A 14,798-nucleotide genomic window follows, 5' to 3' on the forward strand; every position below is an offset into this window, starting at 1 on the left:
ATTGCTGGGAAAACCCATTCAGTTCATTATTGTCCATTAGTTGACTCTTAACTGCCTCTGGGCAATTAGAGATGGACAATAAATGCTGCCTAGCCAGTAATGCCCTCAACCCATGAATGAATACAAAAATCGTAGGTGAAAGTAGACAGTACGAAGCGCGTCGTTAATTAGAATTCAATGTCTCCATAGGATTAAACTCATAGGCTGACACAGAGTCATAGAGATGTATAGCATGGAAACAGACCCTTCAGTGCAGCCCGTCCATGCCGACCAGATATCCCAACCCAATGCCAGCACCTGGCCCAATCCCTCCAAACCCATCCTACTCATATACCCATCCAAATGCCTTTTAAGTATTGCAATTGTACCAGCCTCCACCACTTCCTCTGGCAGCTCATTTCATACACGTACCACCCTCTGAGTAAAAAAGTTGCTCCTTAGGTCTCTTTTATATCTTTCCCCTCTCACCCTAAACCTATGCCCTCTAGTTCTGGACTCCCCGACCCCATGGAAAAGACTTTGTCTATTCATCCTATCCATGCCGCTCATGATTTTATAAACCTCTATAAGGTCACCCCTCAGCCTCCGACGCTCCGGGGAAAACGGCCCCAGCCTAGCCAACCTCTCCCTCTTGCTCAAATCCTCCAACCCTGGCAACATCCTTGTAAGTCTTTTCTGAACCCTTTCAAGTTTCACAACATCCTTGCGACAGGAAGGAGACAATATTCCAACAGTGGCCTAACCAATGTCCTGTACAGCCGCAAAATGACCTCCCAACTCCTATACTCAATACTCTGACCAATAAAGGAAAGCATACCTAATTCCTTCTTCACTATCCTATCTACCTGCGACTCCACTTTCAAGGAGCTATGAACCTGCACTCCAAGGTCTCTTTGTTCAGCAACACTCCCTAGGACCTTACCATTAAGTGTATAAGTCCTGCTCAGATTTGCTTTCCCAAACTGCAGCACCTCACATTTATCTAAATTAAACTCCATCTGCCACTTCTCAGCCCATTGGCCCATCTGATCAAGATCTTGTTGAAATCTGAGGTAACCTTCTTTGCTGTCCACTACATCTCCAATTTTGATGTCATCTGCAAACTTATTAACTATACCTCTTATGCTTACATCCAAATCATTTGTATAAATAAAAAAGTAGTGGACCCAGCACCGATCCTTGTGGCACTCCACTGGTCACAGGCCTCCAGTCTGAAAAACAACCCTCCACCACCACCCTCAGTTTTCTATCTTCAAGCCAGTTCTGTATCCAAATCTAGAGAGGTACACATTATTCGACTGGCTTCATTGCAGAGATCAGTGTTCCGTTTCAGAGACTGTATCTTGCAAAGTTTTGTTATAGATTGTGTCGTAGATTTTGATGACTTACTTTGGGAATGATTTTAGTTTAACATTTGAAGTGAGAAACATACAAGATCAGACAGCACATCAATTCTATACTGTGCTGATGTAATCTTACACTTCGCTGATTAGAATGGGGTCAAAGATCAGGAAGGTGAAAGTAGACATGCAATCAATCAATCACCCAATGTACAGATTTGGTCACAATAGTCCGCAAAGCGTTTCAGTTTCTTTATTGATTACAGGATGTTCTGCTATAACGTGACAGTTATGTTCCTCTGCAATCTCATGCTAGAGAAAGTCCCACTTTGGAAAACTGCTAGAAAATTGTGCTGTAGAAGATCTCTAATAGAAAATTGCTATATCCATTCACCATGCGGCGGCACGGTGGCTCAGTGGTTAGCACTGCTGCCTCACAGCGCCAGGGACTTGGGTTCGATTCCAGCCTGAAGAAAGTAATTTCAGTAATGGCAACAATGAAACTATCATTGATTGTTGGGCCAAGGAAAAGCATCTGATTCATTAATGTGGATGAAGCAAATCTACCGTCTTTACCTCATCTGGCCTATATGTGACTCCAGATCCATATGATTGACTCTTAAGTGCTCTCACAAATGGCCAAGCAAACTCAAATCAAGGGTAATTAGAAGTGGCAACAAGTTCTGTCCTTGCCATTGAAGCCCACATCCCATTAAAGGGATAAATCAAAAACATGAGGACTTACATCTTCGAGATGTGAAGGTGCCTATATTGGACTGCGGTGGACAAAGTTGGAAGTCACATGACACCAGGTTATAGTCCAACAAATTTACTTGAAATTACAAGTTTTCAGAGTGCTGTTCCTTTATCAGGTAAAAGCTTGTGATTTCAAATAAACTTGGACTATAACCTGGTGTCATGCGACTTCTGACTTGTTACATCCTCATTACATTTCAAAGTGCTTCACAACCAATGAATTACTTTTGAAGTAAAGTTACTGTTGTTACATAGGCGAATACCATTGTCAATTTGCCGAATTGAACTTCAAACTTAAGTGACCAATTCACGCTGAGTGAACAATATCAGTCAAACTTCCTGCATTTCTTAAAATAGTGCCATGGAATCTCATACACACAGCTAAATGAGCTTAATCAAAAGCTAACTGTTTTGTCAAGGCATCATTCCATCTTTACTTATTTTGCTCAGGTTCTGGACTGGGAACCAAGTCCATAAATGTTATATCTTCTGGTTCCTACCAGTTTAAAATAATCACACTTTCGCCTCAATGCTAAATCTTCACCCAAACAATTTCTCCATGTGGCTTGCAGAGTGATACTGATGCATAGATTATATACCTTTTGTACAAGGCCCCTGCCTGCAGTGTACGTGGGATATAAGTTCATATAATATTTACTTCCTTGTTTTTTATTAATAACGATAACTTTCCAGTTTTAACCAAGCTTATATTCTCAATTTCCTTTACCCCAAAGTTTTTGTTTGTATCTTTCACCCTTGTAGCATAATAAATCAGTACCCGGGTGTAGTGGAATGTTGAATGAGTGTAGGAATGTGACTGGATGGGATTAATGTGAAAGCTGAAAAAAGACACATTTTGTCAAAGCTTTTCACCTTGCACTCATCAGGACCCTTCACAAAAAATACTAAAGGGAAAACAACATTTACACTGTATGACAGGAAACTTGGTTGGCAAGTGGTCTGTAAAGAAAGGATCAGAGTGGAGCTCTATGCCTGATGAAGGGCTTTTGCCCGAAACGTCGATTTTCCTGCTCCTTGGATGCTGCCTGACCTGCTGTGCTTTTCCAGCACCACTCTGATCTAAACTCTGGTTTCCAACATCTGCAGTCCTCACTTTAGCCCTGTAAAGAAAGGATGTCAGGGCTCACATTGTGAAACACTTGCATAACTATTAGCTCCACATATTAAAACTCAGCCTTGTTTTTGTAGACAAAAATAATTTGTACAAACATTGAACCTGTCTCAACTCAACAAAATTGGTAACAGCCATTCTCGGATTCATTTCTCAGGGCATTACCTTGACCAATCAGGGTCGAGCTGCCTGATTTAACATATAAACAAAGCTTGACAGTTGCGTGTCAATCATCATTAACTGTTGCAATCGCTATAGCGATATCTTAACCAATCAGAGTCCAATTCCTAGCCAATCTGCACTCTCCTCTCATGCAGTACAAATGTTGTTTTTCCTTTACTTTGATATTTTTTGCAAATTGTCCTGATGTGTACAAGATCACAAGCATTGGAAAAGTGTCTTTTTCTCAGATACACTTAATTCTGTGAATGATGTACAAAATTGTTATGTGTTTCTTTACAGAAAGATTGGCCACTGGATTTCCACTACCCAATGTGGATCACTTAAGCTTCGTAAATCCACTTATTAAGGTGAACCAGGTGAGTAACTGCAGGACACAAGATCTTCAAAGTGGCAGTCATAACATTTGACATACTAAAGTTAAATAATGTATCTAACAGGAGGAACCCACAAGGAGACTTATCTCTGAAAGAAACAAATGAGAGAGAGTCATGTGGTTTTTCTTTCTTGTCTCATCTTGGGATGCTGTCTATGGCTAACTTTTTTCATAAGCATATAACATTCTGGTGTGTAGCCACTGTCTTATTTGCAGCCAGATATTGGTATAAACTAGGCAAAATCAAATTAAATAGCAATAAAGGTGACAGAATTTTAAATGAGTTGGGCTGATAATCACTCCATCCTGGAGTATTTGTGGTCTGTTTAAATGGTTCAACATCAAAGCAATTCCCATCTGCAAAACAGGTCAGACATTCAGACTAGTGGATGGGGGAAGGTGATGTCCTAGTGGTATTATTGGTAATCCAGAAACTCAACTGATATCTTGGGGACCCAGGTTTGAATGCTGCCGTGGCAGACGGTGGAACTGGAATTCTATTTTAAAAAATCTGGAATTAAGAATCTACTGATGACTGTAACCATCAGAAAATGCCACCTGAGTCACTAATGTCCTCCAGAGAAGATAATCTGCCATCCTCAGCTGGTCTGGACTACATGTGACTCCAGACCCACAGAAATGTGGTTAACTCCTGTCTGGCCTCTGAGGTGGCCTCTCAAGCCCCTCGGTTGTATCAATTGCTACAAAGCCTGAACAACGAAATGAAACCGGCGGGACCACCTAGCATTGAACAAGGCATCAGAAAAGACCATGGCAGAAACAGCCTTGTTGACCCTGCAACAGCCTGACATATCACGGAATCATACCTTACAGACAATGTCCTAGGCACCACTATCACTATCCCTGGCAATGTCCTATCCCATCGGCAGGACAGATGCAGCAGAGGTGGCAGCAGATTAAATATAGTTGGGAGGCAGTTGCCCTTAGAGTTGTCAACAGTGACTCTGGACCGCGTGAAATCTCAAGGCTTCAGGTTAAACGTGGGCAAGGAAACCTCCTGCTGATTATCATATACCATCCTCTCTCGGCAGACGAATCAGTGCTCCTCCATGTTGAACATCACTTGGAGGAAGCACTGAGGGTGGCAAGGGCACACAATGTACTCGGGTTGGTTGGATTTCAATGTCCACCACCAAGACTGGTTCAGCAGTAGTACTATTCAAGCTGGTAAGGTCCTAAAGAACATTACTGCTAGACTGGGTCTGTGGCAGGTGATGAGAGAAAAACAAAAGGGAAAAACATACTTGATCTCATCCTTACCAATTTGCTGGCTGAAGATACAAAAAGGACTACTTGCATACTAAATAGCATAAGTAACAAAATATAAGGCTCAAACATTCCCAGCAATATTCAACTAGAAGTGCCAAGTGGATGATCCATTTCAGCTTATTCCAGTGGTGCCCAGCGTTACAGATACTAGCTTTCAGACAATTTGATTCACTCCACATGACATCGAGAAATGGATGGAGACATTGGATATTGCAGAGGCTATGGGCCCTGACAACATTCTGACAATAGTTCTGAAGACTTGTGCTCTAGGACTTGTCACCCGCCTAGCCAAGCTCTTCCGGTATAGTTACAATACTGGCATCTGCCAACAATGTGAAAAATTGCCCAAGTATGTCCTGTACACAAAAAGCAAGACAAATCCAACTCAGCCAATTCCCACCCCATCAGTCTCCTCTCCATCATCAGTAAAGTGATGGAAGGTGTCATCAACAGTGCTATCAAACAGAACCTGCTCAGTGACACCCAATTTGGGTTCCACCAGGGCCACTCAGCTCCTGACCTCATTACAGCCTTGGTCCAAACATGGATAAAACAGCTGAATTGCAGAGGTGAGGTGAGAGTGACAGCCCTTGCCATCAAGCCTGCGTTCAACCGAGTTTGGTATCAAGGAGATAGAGAAAAACTGGAATCAATGTGAATCCAGAGGGGGGGGGGGCGGTGCAGCAAACTCTCTCTGTGGTTTGGACTCATACTTAGCACATGGAAAGATGGTTGTGGATGTTGGAGGTCAGTCATCTCAACTCCAGGACATTTCTGCAGGAGTTCATCAGGTTAGTGTCATAGGCCCAACATCTTCACCTGCTTCATCAATGACTTTCTCTCCAATGTAAGATCAGGATGTTCGCCAATAATTGCACAATATTCAGCACCATTTGCAACTCCTCAGATACTGAAGCAGTCTATGTTCAAATGAAACAAGGTCTGGACAATATCGAGGCTTGGGCTGACAAGTGATAAGTAACATTCATGCCACACAGATGTCAGGCAATGACCATCACCAACAAGAGACAATCTAATCACCAGCCCATGATATGCAATGATATTAAATCCCCCACCATCAACATTCTGCGGTTACCATTGACCAGAAACTCATTTGGACTCACCAAAAAAAATTCAGTGGCTATAAGAGCCAATAAGAGGCTAGAAATCCTGCAGTGTGTAACTCATCTTCTAACTCCCCAAAACCTGTCCTCCATCTACAAGGCACAAGTCAAGAGTGTGATGGAATGCTCCCCACTTGCCTGGATGAGTGCAGCTCCATCAATATTTGAAAAGCTAGACACCAACCAGAACAAAGCAGCCCTCCTGATTGGCACCACATCCACAAACATCCACACCCTCCACCACTGATGCTCAATGGTAGCAGTCTGTACTATCTACAAGATGCACTGCAGAAATTCACCACAGATCCTTAGACAGCACCTTCCAAACCTATGACCATTTCCATTGAGAAGGACAAGTATAGCAGATACATAAGAACACCACAATCTGCAAGTTCCCTTCCAAGCCACTCACTATCCTGACTTGGAAGTATATCGCCACTCCTTCATCGTTGCTGGCTCAAACTCCTGGAGTTCTCTCCCTAAGGGCATTGGGCATCAAAATACAGTGCATGAATTAAAGAAGGCAACTCATGACCATCTTCTTGAAAGCAACTAGAGACGGGCTATAAATGCTAGTGCAGTCAGTGACTCCAATGTTTCATGAGTGAATTTTAAAAAAAAAAGGGTGACCTTCCAATGCTTTTCCCAATTTAGAGTATTCCTCAAATTGCCTGTGCACTCGGAGATCTGAGTGTGGAAACCACATGAACTCGGTGTTGTTTTTCTTTAACTGCAGTCACTTTTGAAGCCTGACTCAGTTCTGTTTCTCCTATGCTAATGCCTTACTTTAAACACAATTTAAATTTCTCTAAGAGGGAATTTACTGTAACAGTACCAGGAACAAGACACTTGAGTTGTGTGCAGGGGTTAGAGAAGTTGTGATTGTTCTCCTTCGAACAGAGGCGGGTAAGCAGAGATTCATTAGACTTTGTCAAAATTATGAGTGAATTAGGTAGAGTAGGTAAAGAGAAACTGTTTCCAGTGACAGAATGGACAGTATCTAATGTTCACAGATTTAAGATAATTGACAGAAGCTCTGGGGGCAATGAAGATAAATTATTTTATATCCCGAGTTGCAATCTGAAATGGAATGCTAGAAAATGGAGTGGAAGAAGATTGAATGGTAACTTCCAAGGAGAATTGAATAACTATTTGTAAAGGATAAAAACAACACGAGGAAAGAGCAGCGGAATGGGACTAAGTGGAAAGCTCTTTCAAAGATGCACAATGAACCAAATGGCCTCCTGTGGCACCGCATGACGTTATGATTCTGTCCCTTTCATTCAGTGCTAAACAGAATATGTATATGGCAACCTATGGAAATGTATGCAGCTAGGATATTCGAATTAAACTTCGAAGCCATGTTTCAAAGCATGCAGTAGTGGTGTACTCCGAGAGAAAGGAGGATAATTTATAACGTTGTCATGTTGCTGTTTCTTTTCAGGATGTTCTGGTGATTGCAACTGACATCCATTATGGTTCTTAGCCAGCCGCTGTTTACTGCAAACACAGAATGATGGAAACAAGACCAGACCTGGAACAACTCGATCATTTCTTACACTGAGAACTGCTTACTGCATTTTGCACCTTTTCTGCTAAATTTCTAACTTGATGCTTTTCATTAAGCAACACAAACAATGGAACAAAAAGCAAAATAATAAAACTAATTCCAGTCATTGTTGTTTTGTCATCAGAAGTAAGAGATAAAACAAAGCCACAATTTTGTATACATTCATGGGATGTGGACGTTGCAGGGGAGCCACCTTCTTTTGAACAGATTACGTCCCATTGCAGGAGTAGGATACAGTACTTTTCAGGGTAAATAAACTATTTCCAAACAGCATTTACTCTCTCTCTAAGTTTGTAAATGGCTGATTTGCTAAGTATGTTTGTGAAGGGGGGAAATTCAGTCTCGAACAAATATAGATTGGAATCTGTGTGAGCCAGTTTATAAAACCTTCTCCATACACATTTGGAAGAGCACTAGATTTGAAAAATTAACTTAACACACGCAGAACATAATTTCCTTCAACCTTTCATCTACTGTTTCTTGTGAAGCTTATTTACAAAAATACAATGAACACAACCTATTAACTATCACGTTATCGAAGGCTATGTTATTATAAGAATACTCATTGGAGTTCATTGCTCAAGATATTTGTGATTCTGTTCTGCCAAAGTTCAAAACATAAATTTGCTAATGAAAAGCATCAGTAAAATGTTGGAGTACTTTATCACACGGTATTAAACATAGCATGATTTAATTGCTTACTAATAGGTTTCCCATGGCGTTTATTTAGTAATTAAGTATGCTATCCTTTTAAGAGATTTTGTAATCAAAGTATAGCAGGATGCAAGGTTTGAAGGATGCATTGGAGCAGGCAAATCGCCTCCACAATCTCTTTCATTCTGAGTGGGATATATATTTCAGGATCTCCCTACCTAATAATGTTGTGGGTGTACTGTCATAATGCAGCAAGTCATGCTGTGACCCCCATCACTAACTTCTCAATGCAACAACAGCTGGATAATAAACGCAGGTTTGTCAGTGATGTTCGTATCTTGAGAACAAATTTAAAAATGGAAAGTGATACAAAAAAGAATTGTGACAGAGCAAATGCACACTGCATGAAAGTATTTTACATCTGCAATTTAAGGTGAGCTATTCTGTCCAACATAATAAACATTTGCAGCAATTGTTCTGAGACAAAAGGAACATTATCTCCCTTAATGTTACTGATATAACAGTAGGTGTGTATTACTCATGGAATCCATACAGTGGTGGAAGCAGGCCATTCGACCCATACCATCCACCGAAGAGCATCCACCACCTCCCCGCCCCCCACCCTTTTCCTGTAACTCTGCATTTCCTAATACTGATCTACCTAGCCTGCACATCGCTGGACACTGCTGTCAATTTAGCACAGCCAATCCACCTAACCTGCATACCTCTGGACTGTGGAGGAAACCAGAGCATCTGGAGGAAAGCCACTAAGATATAGGAAGAATTCGCAAATTCCACATAGTCAACCAAGGCTGGAATCAAACTGGCACTGTTAGGCTGCAGTGCTAAACACTGAGCCACCAGTCTTCAATTGCCTTCAACAAGCTTAGCCACTTCTAAAGCTCTTTCATCCTCCATTTATCTTTAAAACCCTGCACAACAGTCAACATTTGTCAGATATACATTGACAAACTGTGATCAGTCTAGGTAATGGTATATCACCAATTATTTCAGCATTGACTTGGATCTTGGCAAAACTTAACGATGATTAAAACATCTAAACAATTTCAAAGACACAAAGGTCCCCTGGTCAACTCAACCCATTCCATACAGCTGTGACCAATGTGATTTGCTGGAAGGGAAAACTGGGTTAAAACAAATCTGTGCAATTCCTCTCTTAACGAGGTAGGCAATTGTAGGTGACCAGCAGATTTCTCTGACCCTGCGTTCCTTGATGCGCCTATGTTTTCTAAGAAGCGGTATTTTCCCCCTACCAGATACAGGTCCTCATTTGAAAAAAACTTAATACGTCAATTTGCACTGTCACCTCACAACTGTTTTGCTGATACTAAGACCAAGGCTGTAATGAGATCAGGTGCCAAGTGATTCTGATTGACCCCAAACTGCGTGCCAGTGAGCTGATGATTGCTGAGGAAGTGCCTGAGGAAATAATTTCACGTTAAGACTGTTACTATGACAAATGTACTGAAAACAACATAGATAAATCTTAGTTAACTGGCAACTATTACAATTAAAGAAGGAACATGTACTTTTGTATAAGCTAATTAATACAATCTAATTATGCCAATGTGATCATTTTTGCTTTATGGTATGCAATACAAGATCAAATGCCAAATTTATCCAAATTTTCAGGCAGGCTCGCTTCACATTGCCCTACCACGTCAAAGTTCCCAGTGTCATTTGAAAATCTTTCCATTCAGTCTGATATTCTGTATCAACTTTCAACAGAAAGGCCCACCCCAGTGATTCCTTGCTTCTTAAATTTCTGAAACCTCGTCAGTCCTGCCCTCTTCCTTTCAAACAGAAAATCAACTTTTACAAGAACTTTCACTAGTTGTCAACTCAAAAAAAATTCACCCCACTCTTCCCAGCAATAGCTATTGCTTCTCCACATTCGCTCTCTCTCTCTCTCGCTCTTTCTCACACTCTCTCACTCACAGCAACATAAGGCAGATGAAATAGACCTGAAGCAGGCAAGCATTCTCGATAGGCCTAACATTCATACAGAACTTACTGTCATCTGCAGATGTGTAGATTCTGTCAATGTCACTCTACTGGAGATCAGTCACTTTCTCCCTGTGTCTTCTCGCCAGTTCTCAACCCAGCACTATTAATTTCCACTAATTCCAAAGCTTTCATCTTCTAGTGAAATCTCTTTAGGTATCTTATCAAAAGTGTTTTTAAATGTCCAACTAAAGAACAACTATTTGGCTTCTCTCATTAACCATTTTCATACGTTTCTCAGTAAATTACAATTAAGTTTGTAAAATATGGACTTTTTATCAGGCCCTCTTAGGTAATATGTCTCTCTATCTATCTAAACAATCATATATTGTGTTCTCTAATTCCTTTAAACATCTTCCATATAACTCCGTGTTGGAGGGCTTCCTGAGGGATGGGATATACATGTATTTGGAAAAGCAAAAACAGATTAGGGATAGTCAACATGGCTTTGTGCATGGGAAATTGTCTCACTAGCTTGATTGAGTTTTTTGAAGAAGTAACAAAGAGGATTAAAGAAGGCAGAATGGTTTACATGATCTATATGGACTTCAGTAAGGTGTTTGACAAGGAGAAATAGCCATTTGGATAGAGAACTGGCTTGAAGGTAGAAGACAGAGGCTGTTGGTGGAGGGTTGTTTTTCAGACTGGCGGCCTGTGTCCAGCAGTGTGCCACAAGGTTCGGTTCTGGGTTCACTGCCTTCTACGTTTATAAAAATGATGTGGAAGTGAACATAAGAGGAATGACTAGTAAGTTTGCAGATGACACCAAAATTGGACATGTAATGGACAGCGAAGAAGGTTATCTCAGAGTACAATGAGACCTTGATCAGATGAGCCAATAGACTGACGAGTGACAGGTTGAGTTTAATTTAGATAAATATGAAGTATTGCATCCCATTGTGCAGTTAGTTGCTAAAGTTATAGGCAGTGGATTGCATTGCCTTCCTGACAACCTTCGAGTTGATAGTCTCTGAACCATTGCTCTCTTTATTTTCACATTCTTATTTCTAGCTGAAGTAGCAGATTATAGAGCTAGAGATGGGGTGACACCACAGAGGGATTTGAAAAAAAAATCAGAATTTTATAATCAATGTGTTGCTTAACTAGAAGCCAATGTACTCAGTAAGCACGGGTGAGATGGATAAAATAAGCTTGCTTTCAGTTTGAATATGAGCAACAGATTTTTGGATGGTCTCTAGTTTATAGAAGGCAGAATGTGGAAGAGTAGCCCCCTCAATGATTGCCTACAATTCTCTTTTCCACTTGTATAGTAGTTATAACACGGAGAGACTGAGAAGGGCTTAAAATGTAAAACTTGGCAATGATTCTCAATTAGCTTTTTTATGTTGACAGCTGGTTCTAAAGGGTCACTGAATATTGAGGTATTTAAACTGAAAGCTGAGTGGCCTTAAACTAAATAGGTAATGAGCCTCCCCATAAATCAATTTAAATAGTCTCCATTCAGTTCCTGTCCATTTTGACACCAAATATACTACACTCTCAGAGCCTTTTGTCCAAGACCAACAGAGGAACATAAAAGCAGAAGTAGGCTATTCGGCCCCTTGAGCCTGTTCCACCATTTGATAAGGTTATGGCTACCCCCAACCTAACTCCATACATACCTTCTTTCGTTAAGAATCAATGATCGAAGGAACTCTTTTATCTGGATCCCTTTAAACTTCATGAATGTGGGTGGCATGGTGGCTAAGTGTGAGCAATGCTGCCTTGCAGTGCCAGAGACATGGGTTCAATTCCAGTCTTGGCTGGCTATTGGAGTTTGCACATTCTCTGTGTCCGTGTGGGTTTCTGCTGGATACTCTTGTTTTCTCCCACAGTCCAAAGATGTGCAGGCTAGTTGGACTGGCCATGCAAAACTATCCCATAGTGCTTAGGGATGTGCAGGCTAGGGGGATTAGCCACGTTAAATGACAGGAATAAGATGGGATGCTCTTCAGAGGGTCAGTGCAGACATGGTGGGCTGAATACACTTTAGGGCTTCTATGACTTCTATGTTTTTGTAGCTACACCCATCCATATTGGTGGCAAATAATCTATCAAATTCCTCATGCGAACCTTCTAGATTGTAGAGAAGTCTTGAGGCATACCCAGCCCTGCTGGGTTTGCAAACAGATGGTTAAGGCTTTGATTAGTGATAGCTCAGTTCATCTAGGAAGCCAATTGTGAAGGCTTATCGATGATAGTTCTGTTAAAGTTTGTCAATGAAACAATGGAAGAAGGTAGAGATAAGGAGGCTGACCTGAGGAACCCTTGGAATGATACTTGTGGAACTGTGATGATTTGTTCCCTACAATCATCGACATTTTCCTTGCTTCAGCTTTAAATTCAGCCACTGAAGAGATTCCCTGTTTCCCATAGTCAACTTAATTTGCTGGGACTGTTGGTGTTAATTTGAGTCAAATACTGCTTTAATTCTAAAGATAATTGATTTTACCATTCCTCCGGCATTTACCAGTTAAGTCCACATTGAAAATCATCCCTCCCTCAAATCTCCAGAAAACTCCAGTTAAGTTATAATTTGCACTAACGAACTAACTAACCAAAGACGAGAAAATAATAAATTAACTGTGAACTTAGGAAGATAGCGTGAAAAACATTGCTAATTTAAGATTTTGGCCAGAACTTCAGCTGGATTCAGGTGTTGACAATTTTTGTAAGTTCAGAATTGATGGATTTGAAAGAGCAAATTTAAAAGCAGCAATTATAATAGCATGAGCAACTTTCCCAGTTACGCTATGATCCTTTATTTATAATAAACTGGTATCCTGTCTGAATAAATTATGTAGCTTTCGTGACAATAACAACAATCATCTATTAACAGGCAAATATTTCCTCCCTGGGTGAAAGTTGGCCCAGTAGACTTGCTCAAGGAAATCCCATGGAACCCATTTGTTGGAATGGAATATGTTATAAAATATTCTAACATTGGTTTAAGCCAAAGAAAATAATCAAGCATCCTAGTTTGTTCTGCATCATATGCAGAGAGAAGAAAGAGTTTTATCTGTGTTTGTGAATAAAAGATAGTTTGGGAATTCAAAAACAGTATTGATAAGCTGTGTTACTAAGTGAACCACATATCTAATAAGCGTGGAAACTAAAGGTCCAATTTGTGTGCAGCATAGGCTGAAGATTCAGGACATGGGGCTAGAACACCACTTCCATTAGGTCAAGCTACCCTGGGAGATTATTTTTCATCAAATATGGTTGTCCTTTGACCTGTCATTTCCAAATGCATTCATACTATAGCCATTATTTTTCACTTTAATGTTTTTTAAGCTATATTATTAAAACTACCATGCTGGCTTTCAGCTACTCTATGTAATTAACAGTGTTCCTTCTACCAAACTTCCTAAAATAGAGTCTTTCAGATTGAGTTAAGTCTCTCATTGAAAGTTTCTAAATTTGGCTTTTAAGCCTTATTAATTTTTTTGTCCCAGCTGCAAAAAAGCAGTAAGGTGGAAGCATTGCTTCCTGTATTAGAAAGGGTTAATACTCAGGAGTGCCTTAAGCACCACCCACTATAATGCTGCCACATGAACATGGCTGTGGGAACAACTTCGGATCTTGAAGGAATAAAGACCCAGCATTAAGTTCTCCATAAATCTCAGCAACAACATCCAATGTAATTTATACTTAATTGCCATCATGCAATAAATTATACACTTTTCTTGTTGACTACCATTTCCTCTACCTCACTAGAGGTCTGGTCTGGTGGATATTTTTTTCAAACTGGCAGAAGCAAGTTCAGACAATTGTCCTTGATCTAATCACACTCTCCTTTCGTAGTCTTGGCCTCCTGACTGGGTGTGCTTGAACTGGTTTATCATTCTCTACTGCTCTCTCTCTCTCTCAAAACTTGAGATTGGAATGTCTCCACAATTCAGAGATCATTTGAATCTTAATCTCAGGCTTAGTGCCAGCTGCTGGCAAGAAAAAAGTAATAATAGGCAGGACAGCAAGTAGTACTCAGGACACAGATACAATGTAAATGTTCTTTATCATCACAGTTGCCTATGCAGGAGTATTGTCCATCATCTCAAAATTACCATCCTATTCAGCTAATTGAACTTTCTGGGTCACTGGGAGTCAATTGATATAATCCCATAGTGGAATGCCTCTAACAATTATCAGAGGACCAATCTGATAGTCGCATAGCCATTCCAGGAGTGTTGAGAGTTGAAAAGTGTGGTGCTGAAAAAGCACAGCAGGTCAGGCAGCATCTGACGAGCAGGAGAGTCAACATTTTGGGAAAAAGCACTTCATCAGGAATGTGGAAGGGGAAGGTGGCTGAGAGATAAATGGAGAGGGGGAGGGGGAGGGGGAGGGGGGGGGG

At 40.7% G+C, this 14,798-nt stretch overlaps 1 protein-coding gene across 2 annotated transcripts in view; it reads left to right on the forward strand.

The window, feature by feature from the left end:
• LOC122559993 (bactericidal permeability-increasing protein-like) overlaps positions 1 to 8,470 on the forward strand; it is a 59,929-nt gene extending 51,459 nt beyond the window's left edge. For both annotated transcript variants that reach the window (XM_043710129.1, XM_043710130.1), the window contains exons 16-17: positions 3,691 to 3,767; positions 7,643 to 8,470. In XM_043710129.1, coding sequence (XP_043566064.1) covers positions 3,691 to 3,767; positions 7,643 to 7,684 — 119 coding nt within the window. In that variant the 3' untranslated portion in view covers positions 7,685 to 8,470. The remainder of the gene's footprint in view (positions 1 to 3,690; positions 3,768 to 7,642) is intronic.
• The last annotated feature ends 6,328 nt before the right edge of the window (positions 8,471 to 14,798 follow it).

The sequence above is a fragment of the Chiloscyllium plagiosum genome, chromosome 20 (genome assembly GCF_004010195.1).
Source record: "Chiloscyllium plagiosum isolate BGI_BamShark_2017 chromosome 20, ASM401019v2, whole genome shotgun sequence".
In the NCBI taxonomy this organism is placed as follows: Eukaryota; Metazoa; Chordata; class Chondrichthyes; order Orectolobiformes; family Hemiscylliidae; genus Chiloscyllium; species Chiloscyllium plagiosum.